Source organism: Argentina silus, assembly GCF_951799395.1.
Source record: "Argentina silus genome assembly, chromosome: 19".
NCBI lineage: Eukaryota > Metazoa > Chordata > Actinopteri > Argentiniformes > Argentinidae > Argentina > Argentina silus.
The window spans coordinates 15,253,849-15,271,348 of record NC_139673.1 but is presented as its reverse complement, the minus strand read 5'-3'; the positions used below and the strand labels follow the sequence as shown (position 1 = coordinate 15,271,348).

The following is a 17,500-nucleotide window of genomic DNA, read 5'->3' as shown; positions in this document are numbered from 1 at the left end:
TTGAGGAGAGGTAGAGTGCGGTGATTTTGAGGAGAGTAGAGTGGGTGATTTCGGTGTGGAATGTCCTGTAGATTGAGACTATCTGGTTATCTGTGGTCTTGTAGGTATGTTGTCCTACATTGTGTGTGTGTGTGTGTGTGTGTGTGTGTGTGTGTGTGTGTGTGTGTGTGTGTGTGTGTGTGTGTGTGTGTTTGTGTCTGTCTGTCTGTCTGTCTGTCTGTCTGTGTCTGAGGAGATAAACGCCTGGGTGAAGGAACCGGCCTTCGCTTCACTGTCTCCTCTCTCCTCCTTCTCCTCTCTCTCTTCACATGAGTTTCCACCACAGGCCAGACACTCTTCCTTTCCAATCATTTACCTCCTCTGTTTTTTGTTTTTTTTGATTGGCAGCAGCTTCCAATCTTGTTTCCTTCAGGCGTGCGTCTAATTAAAATGAGGCATGATTAATTAAGCCGCTAATAAAACAAAGAGAAAAACCTGGAGCTCTAATCAGTCTCATGGAGAGAGAGAGAGAGAGAGAGAGAGAGAGAGAGAGAGAGAGAGAATGAGAGCGAAAGGGCAGGGAGAGAGAGAGAGAGGGAGAGGGAGTGAGGGAGGGAGAGGGAGTGAGAGACTGCCCAAGTGTAGTTCCAGAGATCCATACTGTTTGTGTAAGAGAGAATGAAAGACAGAAATAGCTGATGATCTCTGTTATGTGGCAGAGAATGTCAGTGTGTGAAGACTCCTGTGTGACGACTCCTGCTTTTTAAACAGACTCCTCCTCTGTGGAACAAGACTCCTGCTTTTTAAACAGACTCCTCCTCTGTGGAACAAGACTCCTGCTTTTTAAACAGACTCCTCCTCTGTGCAACAAGACTCCTGCTTTTTAAACAGACTCCTCCTCTGTGGAACAAGACTCCTGCTTTTTAAACAGACTCCTCCTCTGTGGAACAAGACTCCTGCTTTTTAAACAGACTCCTCCTCTGTGGAACAAGACTCCTGCTTTTTAAACAGACTGCTCCTCTGTGGAACAAGACTCCTGCTTTTTAAACAGACTCCTCCTCTGTGGAACAAGACTCCTGCTTTTTAAACAGACTGCTCCTCTGTGGAACAAGACTCCTGCTTTTTAAACAGACTCCTCCTCTGTGCAACAAGACTCCTGCTTTTTAAACAGACTCCTCCTCTGTGCAACAAGACTCCTGCTTTTTAAACAGACTCCTCCTCTGTGCAACAAGACTCCTGCTTTTTAAACAGACTCCTCCTCTGTGGAACAAGACTCCTGCTTTTTAAACAGACTCCTCCTCTGTGGAACAAGACTCCTGCTTTTTAAACAGACTCCTCCTCTGTGCAACAAGACTGCTGCTTTTTAAACAGACTCCTCCTCTGTGCAACAAGACTCCTGCTTTTTAAACAGACTCCTCCTCAGGGTCACTCAGCTCTACTGGTGTCGTTAACCTCTCCTCTTCCTCCTCCTCAGATGAGAACATGCTGCAGAGAGTGGACGAGAGACTGACCCCCACCTGAACCCCCCCTGACCCCCTCACCTCCCCCCCCCCCCCCCCGCCCCCGCCGTCCCATCATGCACCTGCCGTGCCGTGGGCGTCTGAAGCTGCTGGTGGCGTCTCTGACGGCCGTCATCCTTCTCACCTGGCTCTACCTGCTGGTCTCACCTGGCTCTACCTGCTGGCCGGCAACCTGGAGAGTGAGTTACCATGGTTACCGGCCTGTGTCACACAAACACACACACACAAACGCACGCACGCACACACACACACACACACACACACACACACAGACACACACACACACACACAGGCACACACACACACACATGCACACACACATGAGCTAGTACTAGATCTGTCTGGAACAACCCTCAACCAATATCACATGGTTTTCACTAACATAGTGCCATCAGTCGTGCTCTATTTCACCCAGTATTTACCCAGTACACACAGAAATAGTACACGATAATGTATTTTGTGTAGTACCTGGTTAATAAAAGGTAAATAGCAGCTATACATTAAATTAATTGTCACCTTGACCTTCCTATTCTCTGAATTGCTGTGGTGTATGCTTTTTTTAGAAACACTTCATGGTTACATTGAATTACTGTGAAAGACCAGATGTATTTAGTCTCCACTCCAGGATACAGCCCCGACTCTATCTAATCCACTCATCTACTCTTGAGCGCCGTTTATCACACACACACACACACACACACACACACACACACACATCACGCACGCACGCACACACGCACACACGCACACACACGCACACACATGCACACACACACACACACACACACACACACACACACAGCTAGCTGATTGATGAGGAGACACAGCACAGTGTGCTCTTCTCAGGAGAGAAGAGAGGATGTCCTGTTTCACACACACTGTAGGAGGATGTGGCTATCACTGTACAGTATCTGTGATTCTGACAGAATGAGAGAGACAATGAACAATAAACTGAACTTTTTTAACCCCCCCTCCCTCCCCCTCTCTCCATTGTAAAATAATCCTGGAACTAAAGATGAAACTCAACCCTTTCTCCCCCTCCTCTCTCCTCCCTCCCTCTAGATGGGCGTTCCCTCCTCCTGTCCCCCTGCCTGGCCGACACCCCTGAGGCCAGGGTTCTAGAGCGAGCGGTTCTGGAGTCACGGGTCCGCGAGGTGGAGGAAGAGAACCGTCAGATCCGGCTGCAGCTTAGCCAATCGCAGGGCACGGCCGGTCAGCCCCCCGATGGTAACTACGGTAACCAGCAGTGGGGGGCGTCGGCGGACACGGGGCCTGAGGACGTGGAGAACACGGCAGAGGAGAGGGGCAACCGCACGGAATGTCCCCGCTCGCCCACCATCCAGAAGTGTGAGGTGAGGGGTCGGCCATTTCTCTCTGTTTAGCTGTTGGCATTTAGTGTGTGTGTGTGTGTATAACTAACTCTGTGCTCTCCTCATGCAGCTGATCCATGTAGCGTGTGTGTGTGCCGGTCACAACGCCAGCAGAGACGTGGTCACTCTGGTCAAGTCCATCCTGTTCCACAGGTAGGGGAGGGTGGTGGTGGTGGTGGTGGTGGTGGTGGTGGTGGGGGGGGGGGGGTACAGGTGGGAGAGGGGATGGGGAGGGGGGCAGTGGGCGGGTACAGATGAGGGGGCCAGGGATGGGGGTACAGAGTGAGAGAGGGGGGAGGCGGTACCGAGTGAGGCCGTGGGATGGGTGTACAGAGTGGGATGGGGGGGGGGGGGGGGGGGGGGTCACAGAGTGAGACTCTTACTTGGACCATAATTAGTCTAGCCAGCCCCACTAGCCACTTCCAAGAAACAAATGAGTCTCTTTCCCCGGTGACCAACAGCTTGGCGGGGCAATGATGCTTGAACGCTGCACTTCATCAGAGAGAATAAGTACTTGGACGCATATTCAGCTTTACAACTCTGCATCCGTTTAACGCTCTCCTCTCTCTCTCTCTCTCTCTCTCTCTCTCAGGAGAAATCCGCTCCATTTCCACTTCATCACGGACACAGTAGCCAAGCTGATCCTGAGCTCTCTGTTCCAGTCGTGGATGGTTCCATCTGTACAAGTCAGCTTCTATGACGCAGATGAACTCAAGGTAAACACACCCTCGCCGAGACGCTCGGAAACACTTCCACCGGGACACTTTCACACACTTTCACACACTTTCTCTCCGTTCTCATCCCCATCGTTCCCCACCTCCCTTTACGCTCTATCCGTTTACTCTACGCTCTCTCTTTCCTCCTCCTCCTCCTCCTCTTCCTCCTCCTCCATCATCTCTTCTCCTGTGTGTATTCCTTCTAGTGCCCAGTCAAACATGTCACTGTCTCTCTGTCCATGTGTAGTCTATACAGGTTTAACACACACTACTGTATCCATATAACCCAACAATGAACAGAGGTGCTTTTTGTTGGGTGCAATACTTGGCTACACATTCATCATGTCCACTCAACCAGATCCTTATAACATATACACTATACATGGAGAGAGGAGAATGTGTTGAGAGGCGTTCATCTGGTAAAACCACACACTATACTATAACACGTCCCCAGACCCCCACGTCCCCAGACCCCCAGACCCCCACGTCCCCAGACCCCCACGTCTCCACGTCCCCAGACCCCCATGACCCCGGGCCCCCACGTCCCCAGACCTCCAGACCCCCACGTCCCCAGACCTCCAGACCCACAGGTCCCCAGGGCCCCAGACCCCCAAGTCCCCAGACCCCCACGTACCCAGACCCCCACGTACCCAGGTCCCCAGGTCCCCAGACCCCCACGTCCCCAGACCCCCACGTCCACAGCCCATGGATCTGGGTGAAGTGAACAGATGCGTAGGCCTCCGCTCCAGCGTTGTCCTCACACGGCCCCACTGATGCTTCTATGCTTTTAACGTTGCTGTGTCTTCCCTGGAGATAGGAAGGCAACATGGTTGTTTACGCTCCGCTAGGCTCCACACAGCAAGCTGATGCTCTCAGCACGGCCTTTCATGCCCTGCTGCCACCCAAACAGCAAACAGCAAACAGCACCAAATTATTAATTTTTACCTCTACTGAATGTCAGAGTTAATGCACTCTCTCTCTCTCTCTCTCTCTCTCTCTCTCTCTCTCTGTTTGACATGCAAAGAGAGAGGTGTGTGTGTGTGTGTGTGTGTGTGTGTGTGTATGTGTGTGTGTGTGTGTGTGTGTGTGTGTGTGTGCTTAAGTGTGTAAGTGCTTGTGTAAGTGTGTGCTTGTGCGCGCGCGCGCGTGTGTGTGTAACAAAGTGGGACTGCTCTCAGATAGCGACCTGCCTCTGTCTCCTTGTTGACTGTGATATTGGTCTGCTCAGTCTCTGAGTGTGTGTGTGTGTGTGTGTGTGTGTGTGTGTGTGTGTGTGTGTGTGTGTGTGTGTGTGTGTGTGTGTGTGTGTGTGTGTGTGTGTGTGTGTGTGTGTGTGTGTGTGTGTGTGCGTGCCTGCCTGTATGTGTGCGTGCGTGCGTGCGTGCGTGCGTGCGTGCGTGCGTGCCTGTGTGCCTGTGTGCCTGCGTGCGTGCGTGCGTGCGTGCGTGTGTGTGTGTGTGTGCCTGTGTGCGTGCGTGTGTGTGTGTCTGCTGACTGTGATATTGCCGGGCTCCATCTGTTGTCACATCATCAGATTCCCAGCCTACACTGTCTCAGATGCAACAAAAGGCCTTTGTGCTCTGTAATGTCTCGACCTACACAGAGAGAGAGGAGAGAGGCTGATTCTCCATTGACTCTCTGTAAACATCACAGCATCATCTAAGCTCATTATGCTTATGCAGATCCTGTTATGTACAATCAAAGGGAATTAATTAGCAGACACACTATTGCCCCCCCGTTCATGGGAAAACACTCGGAGCAGATGCCGGCGAGACGTTTTGAATTCACAAACGCATCCTGAACATCAGCCAGTTAGTCATTCAGTGAGCAAGGCTACGCTTGTGTTTGCTTACTGTATGTGCAGGATATGTTTGTGGCATATCATATGTCAGATTCTATTCAGTTGATTCCCTAACCTTTTGAAAACATATTTGTTTGTGTTCAGTCGGCAGTAGTTTAAGCTGGTTCTCCCTCCCTCTCTCTCTCTCTCCCTCCCTCCCTCCTTCCTTCTCTCCCTCCCTCTCTCTCTCTCCCTCCCTCCCTCCCTCCTTCCTTCTCTCCCTCCCCCCCCCCCCCCTCCCTCTCTTGTCTTGCAGTCGGAGGTGTCATGGATACCCAACAAGCACTACTCAGGTATCTACGGCCTGATGAAGCTGACCCTAACCAAAGCGCTGCCCTCTGACCTCACCAAGGTCATCGTCCTGGATACGGACATCACCTTCGCCACAGACATCGCAGAACTCTGGGCCATCTTCAGGAAGTTCACCGGTACAACCTTTGACCTTGATGAAGATGTTTCAATTACTGATTTATTGATTATTGTTATTGATTAATGCTTTGATTGTTGGTGATTGCAGATAAGCAGGTGATCGGGCTGGTGGAGAACCAAAGTGACTGGTACCTGGGGAATCTATGGAAGAACCACAAACCCTGGCCCGCCCTGGGAAGAGGCTTCAACACAGGTGTGTGTGTGCGTGTGCGTGTGCGTGTGTGTGTGCGTGTGCGTGTGCGTGTGCGCGTGCGCGTGCGTGTGTGTGTGTCCGGCACTAACGGTACTTTAGTACTTTTAGAGATTACAGGACTTGACTCACATGCCGTGTCTCATCTCTCATGTGTTGCAGGGGTCATTCTGCTGTACCTGGAGCGACTGCGGAGGATCGACTGGGAGCAGATGTGGAGGCTGACCGCAGAGAGAGAGCTCATGAGCATGCTCAGTACGTCGCTAGCAGACCAGGTCAGTTACATCACCACACCACCAGGGGGTGCTGTCTGTTTCATGGCATCATGTCTCCATTGACCCTGGCAAAAATGGAAAGATGGTATATTGTCTTGAATGAATGTCTATATAACGTCTGAAATGTCTATATGATAATGTATGGGAAAGGTGTTTACAAGTTAACGGTTAAATAAAATAAATAACTTCATAAATCAGGTGTTGTTGTGTGCAGGACATCTTTAACGCCTTCATAAAGCAGAACCCGGTACTGGTGCATCAGCTGCCCTGCTTCTGGAACGTCCAGCTGTCCGACCACACACGCTCAGAACAGTGTTACACAGAGGTGTCAGACCTCAAGGTAGGGCTCCGCCTTGAATTAATAATTAAATACACACACACACACACACACACACGCACACGCACACGCACACGCACACGCACACACACACACACCATTTAACAGCAAGGACTTCTCTCTAAACATTGTGTTCTGTGTCAGGTGATCCACTGGAACTCCCCTAAGAAGCTGCGTGTGAAGAACAAGCATGTGGAGTTCTTCCGGAACCTCTACCTGACCTTCCTGGAGTACGATGGCAACCTGCTCCGACGAGAACTGTTCGGCTGTCCCAGCCAGGCCACCACAGAGAGCCTACGAGTGAGTACCACCACCACTGTCCACCACGGTCTTTAACCTTTATTTACCCAGGTTAGTCTCATTAAGTTATAAATCTACTTTTTCAAGAGACACTTAGTTCATGATGCTAACCATATCTCTTGTCACTGTTACTCAATGCAACTCTACTTGGTTCATATCATCCACCCAACCACCCAATCTTTTACAGCCAGTTGAGAGGTCGTTCTAATATGTGTATTGAAGTAAATGACACTACCGTCTCCAGCCGCAGGAGGCTAACGATGTTTACCCTCAAATGACTTTGATTGTTGTAATATCGTGTAAATATCGAGTCTGATTCTGTGTCCCCTCCTCTGTCCAGCTGCAGGGAGCCCTGGAGGAGCTGGACGAGGACGACCAGTGTTATGACTTCCGGCGCGAACGTATCACAGTGCACCGTGTGCACCTCTACTTCCTGCAGTATGAGTACACGCCCACCGGGGACGACACGGACGTCACGCTGGTCGCCCAGCTCTCCATGGATAGGTAACCATGGAAACTCATTCCTGACTTTGACTATTATGTTGAAATCGGGTGATTTAAATGGAATAACGTTTGAGATAGATGAGATTAGACAACACGAGTAGTATTATCATTATCATCGTCATCATCATTCTTTTTCTTCCTCCTTCTCCTCCTCTTCTTCCTCTTCCCCCTCCTCTTCTTCCTCCTCCTCTTCCCCGTCCCTCTCCCTCTCCCTCTCCTCCTCCTCCTCCTCCTCCTCCCCTTACTCCTCCCCTGCAGGCTCCAGATGCTGGAGGCTATCTGTAAGCACTGGGAGGGCCCCATCAGTCTGGCTCTGTACATGTCCGACGCTGAGGCCCAGCAGTTCCTACGCTACGCCCAGGCCTCCGAGGTCCTCAAGAACCGCAAAAACGTGGGCTACCACATCGTCTACAAGGAGGGCCAGTTCTACCCCGTCAACCTGGTACGCAACGTAGCGCTGAGGAACGCCAACACGCCATACGTGTTCTTGGCCGACGTAGATTTCCTGCCTATGTATGGCCTCTACGATTACCTCAGGTGAGATGAGTCCCCATAATAATGGTAATAATAATAATGATAATTATAATAACAACTTTGTTGACATAACACTCAGATGAGATGGGTCATTTTTTGGTTGAAAGTTCAGGTTCTACAACCTTTACATTACGCGATGATATGTGATAGACCTTTAATTCGTTTTAGATGTGTCACTGATTTATTGGTTGTATATTAACAACTTATATATTTAATTCATAGATTAGCTATGGATGTTGTATTGGTTTTAGATGTGCAGGTTGTCTTGGCTGGTGTATTGGTTGCATATGAACATAGTATGTGTTTGGTGTATGCAGAAGGTCTGTGGTCCAGTTGGATATGGCCCACACTAAGAAGGCTCTAGTGGTGCCGGCCTTCGAGACCCTGCGCTACCGCCTCTCCTACCCCAAATCCAAAGCTGAGCTGCTCTCCATGCTGGACGTGGGGACTCTCTACACCTTCAGGTACAGCTGCAGCTCTGCTCTCACCACTGGTAGATCTTAGTCAGATATTTAGTTTTTAGGAAAACGATAGCACTATACAAGTTGCTCTTATAATGTACCTTGTTGTTCACCTGTTGTTACAGTGGTATGGTAATAACATTATGCCAATGTGTTGTTACCTGGTAATTACATGTTCTTGTTTCTCCAGGTATCATGTCTGGACCAAGGGCCATGCTCCTACCAACTACGCCAAATGGCGGACAGCCACCACACCCTACAAGGTGGAGTGGGAGGCGGACTTTGAGCCCTACGTGGTGGTGAGGCGGGACTGTCCTGAGTACGACCAGCGCTTTGTGGGCTTCGGCTGGAACAAGGTGTCCCACATCATGGAGCTGGATGCACAGGTACAGAATGGAGGGTGGTTATTCGGCTGTTGATGTGAAAATGTTATTTTGGTTTCATGGTTTTCACTCTAATCTCAAAAGACTCAACTCAAAGTAATCTGCACACATGAAAGCCGTATAACTCCCCTTTGATCCAAAGCCTCTTTTCATCTTAGGAAGTTGATTAGGATTATTGTAGTGATTAGATCAGATTTTATTAAGATTATTCAAGTGATTGGGTCGGATTTGATTTTCTGCAGACTAAGTAGGAATAATAGCTATTGTAATGGCTCATTAATCAAAGTCAAGCTCTGACTCATGTGCTCAGCACCTCAGAGAACCGGACATGTTCACACTAGTCCTACTTAACCAGGGGAGGCGAGGTAGAAATTGCAGGAGAGGCTCATTGTAATGCACGGAAAACACATGTGTTTGATACCATTCCTCCTTCCATTCCATGCGGTACAATGAGCCTGTCCTCCTATTTCTACCTACACCAGCCTCCTCTTTCCCACCTAACATATCTCAGACACTAATACGTCTCCTTGTCCTACCCGTCTCTCAGGAGTATGAGCTGATGGTCCTCCCCAACGCGTTCATGATCCACATGCCCCACGCCCCCAGCTTCGACATCTCCAAGTTCCGCTCCAGCCCCGGGTACCGCTACTGCCTGACTACCCTGAAGGACGAGTTCCACCAAGACATGTCCCGAAAGTATGGCGCCGCTGCCCTCAAGTACCTTACTGCCCAGAGGAACATCTAAAGCAGGACTCCCCAAGGGCAGGACTCACATTGGGCCCTCAGACAAGCGCTCAACAGCCCCCCCCCATGCTGCTCTCTGACAAGGAGAAGGGTTTAGGGACAGAACGGCGGCTCAGCTACAGGCCGATATCACTGCTGAAGCTTGATGTGAAGGTGGAGCTTGACAGCCCCGGTGAACGACCTGGAGACGGGAGCCCTTGTGTTCGCTTCCCTGGCTCGGCTTCTCCTCCCAACTCCTACTATAATGGATTATGTTACCAAAATGGAATCAAAACAAAACTGACCAAACCAAACAGACAGAAAACAGAAATAGCAGAAAAAGACAATAGCGGTTGAGTCACTTAACATTTGACTCACAGGGAAGACAGTCATTTGAAAGAGATTCTGGTCACTTTCATGCTTTAAGGCTGGGGAAAGATGACAATTATCATTGATTTGTTCTGACAATCAGGGCTTTTTCTGGAAATGCAGTTGGAATCAATCCGTCACATGGATATATGGACCTGGAACTTCAGGATAGGGAACGATGTTGTCACATGTGGGAACATCAGAAGTGGAGCAAAAAGTTGAAACGTCCCTCGTCTCTTCAAGGGGACAAATCTGAATCAAATTCAGAAAGGCCAATTGAACTGGAGAAACATTTAAGCCTTATAATTTTCCATGATATTTAATAAGATATTTAATGCTATTTTCTTTTTTTCTCAATGTAAATGATTATCAAAGAATAATGAACAACGGCATATACAATATATGTTTTGATTAAGATGTTGCATAATGATCTCATTATTTTTTTCATTCTGTATTTCCCCAACCCGCTCCCCCCCCCCCTGAAAGAAAAATGATGTTTCCTAATTAGAATGCTTCTGGAGGATTCTTTACAGGTTTAGGGGAGATGCCACATATGAGAAACCTGCATATAAGGATCAATCACACACACAGAGCAATGTGTGGTGTGTGTGTGCCCTCACTGATTAAATGAACTGCAGAGTGTGTGTGTGTGTGTGTGTGTGTGTGTGTGTGTGTGTGTGTGTGTGTGTGTGTGTGTGTGTGTGTGTGTGTGTGTGTGTGTTTGTGCATGCGTGCGTGCGTGCACTCACTAACAGATCCTGCTGCATCATATTACATGCTTTTACTTTGCTCATTTTATGCCATAGTGTTCAGTGTTCATCCTGTCTCTCTTCTCTGTTACATTAGGAACCTGCGTCTATCCTCCTGCATCTGAATAGTTGCACTAGATGCTTTTATATCAGTAAATACTTCAAAGGGATGGGAAAGGCGTACAACTACTGATCTACTGACAATGAGCTACTTTCTGCTTATGCGTCCTTCTGAACAAATTCTAGTAGCCTAATTATTGTGATTTCAGCTTCAAACACAAGTCACTACTGATTGGGACCACTGCTACATGCCCAGTGAAACTAGTACATCTCCCTGAATGAAAACCCGCGCACTGGGAATTATGAATTATATCGTGGATTATTTTTAAAAACACTACTGAACTTCCATGGGGGACTGGACCATTCTCTCTGTCCCTTTAGATGTGATTCGTCTGATACACTGTCTGCTATGTGCCATCTACTTGACCAATCAATGCCCATTATTTCTATCAAACCATCAGGGGAGGCTGGTGAAGGTAGAAATCGGAGGACGGGCTCATTGTAATGCATAGAATGGTATCAAACACGTGTGACATGGTAATACCATTCCTTATTGCATTCCATGCATTACTGCACTAGCCTCCCCTGCAAAACTGTATACCCCTTTCCATCTATCTGTTCGCCTTCATATCATCTCCTTTTCTCCCACAGTCTCTCAAACCCCACCATGATTGGATTATCACACTTGTAGGCCACATACTTTATGGATTAACAGGCCACTTAGCAAAGCATCGTTTTGACCCTTCAACCCACCAATCAGAGCAGACAGAATACAGAAAGGCACCACATAGTAAGGTTAGCTCACGCTAAACCCACAACAACCAACACAGGTGGTCCAACCAATCACAACTCCTATGACGTCACCCAGGCCTGGGCACATACACAACTACTACTATGGGATGGACACACATGCAAGGTTACCATAGCGTTGGATGAATCAAAGCTGCCGCCGTCCATGCCCCTTCCCCCACCCACCCCCAACCCCACCCCCTCACCCCCCATTGACTGTGCTGATTGCGGTATATGCTAGTGCCTTTGCTGTATTGTGAAACTGGATATTGATTGTACTGCTGTACGTACTAATGGGGCCTGGAGATAGACAGGCACTCTATTTATTATTGTTGATTCAAATCAATCATATTTTTCTATGTAGGGGACAAAGTGCTTTAAATAAATCTGCCCTTTTTCTACAGGTTTGTCTCGAGTGTTTCTCTTTTAGAGCAACTTTGAACAGATGCTGATGTATTTATATGCTAAATGTACACACACACACACACACACACACACACACACACACACACACACACACACACACACACACACACACACATACACACACAGCTCTCCCCCCACTCATTCACAAAGGATGAAAAAACTAAAACAGCTGTAATTCTGCATCAGCTGTTTTCTTCAGTGACATTTATTACTTGTGCCTGGAAATTGAATTGTCTCTCATCGATGTATTGCTTGTCTTTAGGAAATAATCGGCAACTAGGCGGTTTCTTTCACAAAACAGAACTAAAAACTGTGAAGCCAAGTATTTCTTCACATCCACTTCCACAGCCTTCTTCAATATCTGCAACGACAACAAAAACAACTGACGCGTGTGGATGATAATGTCCACAAATAGAAAACTCTACACTGTGTCATGTCACTCCACTCCAGTGCTAAGTGTAGCGGAGGTGATTAGGAATCACGCTCTTGTGATGAGGTAGCCCCGTCTGAGACTTCTCAGCCCTCGTACCGCGAGGATGTCCTCTCGGTATAACGGTTTACGTCAAGTCAAATGAAATCAGCGTTTATTTATCATGTGCACAAGAGACAGCTTGGAAACACACAATGAAACGCATCCATGCGAGCCGCGTCCGGTTCAAACCCAGCGGGTTACATAAGCATGGAGAGGAGGAGGAGGGTGAAAGGCTACACATGGACACAGAGATGGACCGTTCAGACTGCCGTCTGAGGATAGATCGACTAATCTGCAACTCATCTAATTGTGAAGTCAATCATTGTTTCCAGGCGTGTGTGTGTGTGTGTGTGTGTGTGTGTGTCTGTGTGAAGTCAATCATTAGATTGACAGACAGATCATCGGATTATTAGAATTAAAAGGTGAATACTCTTCACTAATGACAAACCATGACCTAGGAATGACCCTGGCAGTAACGGCCCACTAAGACTAGGTTTGGCCTCTCCACCTATCAGTAACGGCCCACTAAGACTAGGTTTGGCCTCTCCACCTATCAGTAACGGCCCACTAAGACTAGGTTTGCCCTCTCCACCTATCAGTAATGACCCTCTAACACTAGGTTTGGCCTCTTGACCTATCAGTAATGACCCTCTAACACTAGGTTTGGCCTCTCCACCTATCAGTGAGTAAAGTTGTTCTGAAGTTCTCCCTTCACTGGAAAGTGTTTCAGAGCACTGTGAATGCATGTGATGCCTTTTTATAATTGAATTAAATGCTTTATGTAAACCCTCGCAGGGATTACTCAGTAATACTCTACTTTCAAAGAGAAGTTTATGCTACTCTCCAATCCCCCCCCCCTCTCTCTCTCTCTTCTCCTATCCCTCCGTTCCTCCTTCCCTCCCTCCCTGCCACTCTTATCTGAAGGCTAATGCTTGTGTAATTGGTGGATGTGGCCCTTTATGACATTATAAATCATCTCGTCCGCTGCACACATTAGATGGGACTCACACAAGCACTGTAGCAGGAAGTCACATTAGACCAATCACACGCAAGTTTACAGGAAGTGTCCCTGGAGGAACGTCAAAGTGACGTCGGTAAAAGGGGAATCTGGGATCGGAACACACGTATTACTTTTTGTTAGTTAGGTATTGGAACACACGTAGGTATTCTAGATTTTGATTGCTGCTCTCATGATAGGGTTATACATGGTTGTTTAGCTTTTTTTGTTATTATCATTTTTTAATTTTTAATATCTTTTATTTGACAAACGCTGTCCTCAGATGATTTCTCTATTTGAATTGCTCAGCGCTGATGTGTGGGGGATAGGGAGCTATTTATACCAATGTTTCCTTTGACTCATTCTTTTAGTTTTTTTCAACATCTGTTCAAGCCTTAATATTCTCATTTGGATATATTTAGACGACCCTGGTGTGAACCTCTGTACTGCAAACATACACAGTTGCCAAACACTTCCAGCATGTGCTGTCAGTAGAACATTATCAGAAGCCCTACCCCAGGGGAGGCTGGTGGAGGTAGAAATCGGAAGACGAGCTCATTGTAATGCATGGAACGGAATAAGGAATGGTATCAAACACACGAGTTTGTGAGTTAACACGTGTGTTCGACACCATTCCTCATTTCGTTCCATGCATTACAACAAGCCCGTCCTTCGATGTCTACCTCCACCAGCCTCCCCTGCCCTCTGCCAAAATAGAGGAATGGTTAGTGTTAGTAAATGTGATGACTAGGACTTGTATCTAACTTTGCTCTGTTATTGGTACCATTCACCATTGTTTCCAATGGGGAGTTTCTTGATTGACTTTGCAAACTGTATGCTCCTGTGTATCAAACTGAGAAAATCTATGATCAGTCACTGGGGTTCATCTGTGCCACTGTGTTGGCAGGCAGTACCGGCCTCCTGGGCTCAATGCCAGAGCCAGGCAGAGGTACTGATAGACTCATCATCAGAGGCTAGGACTGGAGTGTGTGTGTGTGTGTGTGTGTGTGTGTGTGTGTGTGTGTGTGTGTGTGTGTGTGTGTGTGTGTGTGTGTGTGTGTGTGTGTGTGTGTGTGTGTGTGTGTGTGTGTGTGTGTGTGTGTGTGTGTGTGTGTGTGTGTCCCATCATCAGGACCCAGCGCTGCAGACGGGGACAGTCCCATTAATGGTGTCACAGAGGGGATCGATGTCCCTCCACTGTGTCTCAAACTAAACACTCACTCCCACAACAGCCCCTCCCCACACCTCCTCCCCAGATCAATGGCAATAACTGTTCCCCCTCTTTATTTTCCTCTCCATTTGGTCAATAAAGGGGAGCCTTGCAATCCATCCCACTCTACTGTGATTGTGCTCCCAGCTGGGGGACAATAATAATACTGTATTATATATATACTCACTAAACACTTTATTAGGAACACTATACTAATACTGGGTAGGGCCTCCCTTTGCTCTCAAAACAGCCTCAATTCTTTGTGGCATTGATTCCACAAAATGTTGGAAATCTTCCTTTGAGATTCTGGTCCATGATGACATGATTGCATCACGCAATTCCTGCAGATCTTTCAAGTGCACTTTCAAGCTGTGAATCTCCCGTTCTACCACATCCCAAAGGTGTTCTACTGGATTCAGATCCGGTGACTGGGAAGGCCACTGAATAACACTAAACTCATTGTCGTGTTCATGAAACCAGTTTGAGACGACTTTTGCTTTGTGACATGGTGCATTTTCATGCTGGAAGTAGGCATTAGAAGATGGGTAAATTGTGGCCATGAAGGGATGCACATGGTCAGCAACAATACATAAATAGGCTGTGGCATTCAAGTGATGATTGATTGGTATTAATGGGCCCAAAGTGTGCCAAAACATTCCCCACGTCATTACACCACCTCCACCATGAGAAGGTGTACAGGTGTTCCTAATAAAGTGTTCAGTGAGTGTATATCCTTCATATTTACTCTGGGAGTTTCTTATGATCTTGTCCTGTGTTTATTATTGGCTGTTTGTTTACCCTATTTCTCCAGGGTTTTGCTGCTCATTGATAACTGTAATCCCTGGTATTTTCTCCTCTTTTCTCCTTTTTTTCACTCCAGTTTATGTTGGGGCCACAGGGAGTAAATGAGGGCTTAATGGATCAATATGGAGCCGGGGGTCAAAGGGCAAAGGTCACATAGGGGTCTCGGGATCTATAGCACCTTGTAATTGTTTTTCTCTCTCTCTCTTTTCCTTTGGCTAGATGACACAGGCAGTATTCAGTATTTTTAAAATGTTGAATATTTTAAGAGACTCAAGAAGGTGAGAGGGAATGTCGACATTCGATTCAGAAGAAGAAAAAAAAACACTGTGTTGTCGAGTTTGTGAGTTAATAAGTCGAACGTAAAGGGTTTTTTTAAATTTATTTTTTTAAATTTCCGAGAAAGGGAAAAGGATCCGACTGTGTAATTATGGAAATGCATTAGCTGGGAATGTAAACACGCTGTTATTGACTGATTGTGAAAGGCTTTGGCCTTGCTGGGTTGTTATATTTCTCAAATTGGCAGTTAGCAGAGCTGTGTTGTGAATATGGCTGCCATCGGGCACACACAGTTACTGTGGAAATAAATAGTGGCCTAATTAGTGTTCTGCCCTGGGGTTGAGGAGAGGGCTGTCAGGAGGGAGAGGGGTGCTTCAGAATGATGTTCTCTCATTGCTAAAAGTTACATAATGTAATACATACAGAGATGAAGTTACAGAAGACAATGGGAGAAAAAACAGAGTACTATATGGTTCATGTGTGTTTGATACCGTTCCTCATTCCATTCCATGCATTACAATGAGCCCGTCCTCCGATTTCTACCTCCACCAGCCTCCCCTGGTTCATACTATATGGTTATGGTTCCAAACGATGAATGTTTGCATAGAATGCATAGAATGTAATCTCTGTTGGATCTACTTTAGTCTCTGCCATCCTTTCCCAATACTGGGTTAGTAAAGAGGCTTCAGCCACATCACTGGTAAATGAGGGGGTTAGGGGGACATGTGTTCACCTGATTGGTTCATTAGGGGGAACATTGAAACATGCTCCAACATGATTGGTGGCCTGGTCCTGATTCTGTTCTTGGTCCATGGTATGTGTGTGTGTGTGTGTGTGTGTGTGTGTGTGTGTGTGTGTGTGTGTGTCTGTGCGGCTGCGTCGATGTGCGTGTATGTGCATGCGTGTGAGTGTCCTCTCTGCTCCAGGCCTCCAATTACAGACCGAGCTCCTCATCTGGAACACGGACTGGAACACCTGCTCACAACATCTGTTTAGCTCCCATGTGTGTGTTTGTGTGTGTGCATGTGTGTTTGTGTGTGTGCATGTGTGTTGGGGTTTGATGATGGCAGAAAACTTTGCGTGTCTGTCTCAGAAGAAGCTATTTCAAGGTAAGACAAACACTAGTGCTGTCCAGGGCTGGAACTTCCTGCCTTTTAAGCTGCTTGACGTATTCAACTTCACGTGGAAGTCAGGACAGAAGTCCTTAGCGGTGAGTGAGAGAGACAGAGAGAGAGAGACAGAGAGAGAGACAGAGAGAGACAGAGAGAGACAGACAGAGAGAGACAGAGAGAGACAGAGAGAGAGACAGAGAGAGAGACAGAGAGAGACAGAGAGAGAGAGACTGTATTTGAGAGAGTCAAAGCATCAGAGAGTAGGGAGCTTTAAACAATCTGTTTCCCGACGCGGCTTAGGGACGGTGAAAAGCGGATTGATGTGCGATGAGATCATTACAATAATTAAACCCTCAGATGCTCTTATCAAATGGCGTTTGGTTCGGCGTGGTGTGATGATGCGTAATGGGGCGAGATGAGAGTGTCCCACCCTTTGATCAGGATGATGGCCAGATCTCTGAGGCGTACCGGACCTCCGTTAGACTAATTGAATACCACACCGCCAAGCCAAACGTAGTTAAAATCAGCAAACAGCCTCGCAGCTAAACAGATACAGAAACATCCTCCCACCAAACACATCAATAAATAGCAATCCACCGTGTTAAAACATAACACCCACTACAGCTGGAGTGTGTGTGTGTGTGTGTGTGTGTGTGTGTGTGTGTGTGTGTGTGT

At 47.5% G+C, this 17,500-nt stretch overlaps 1 protein-coding gene across 1 annotated transcript; it reads left to right on the top strand.

Annotated features, from left to right (window-relative positions):
• Positions 1-1,555: 1,555 nt before the first annotated feature.
• large2 (LARGE xylosyl- and glucuronyltransferase 2) lies at positions 1,556-11,914 on the top strand (the record flags this gene model as incomplete). Its single annotated transcript, XM_083691004.1, is given in 15 exon segments — positions 1,556-1,642; positions 1,645-1,678; positions 2,562-2,851; positions 2,940-3,022; positions 3,462-3,585; positions 5,682-5,853; positions 5,943-6,047; positions 6,207-6,319; positions 6,534-6,659; positions 6,801-6,956; positions 7,297-7,460; positions 7,719-7,997; positions 8,312-8,458; positions 8,646-8,841; positions 9,386-11,914. Coding segments are annotated over 15 exon segments (2,274 nt in total). The 3' UTR covers positions 9,584-11,914.
• Between the last annotated feature and the right edge of the window lie 5,586 nt (positions 11,915-17,500).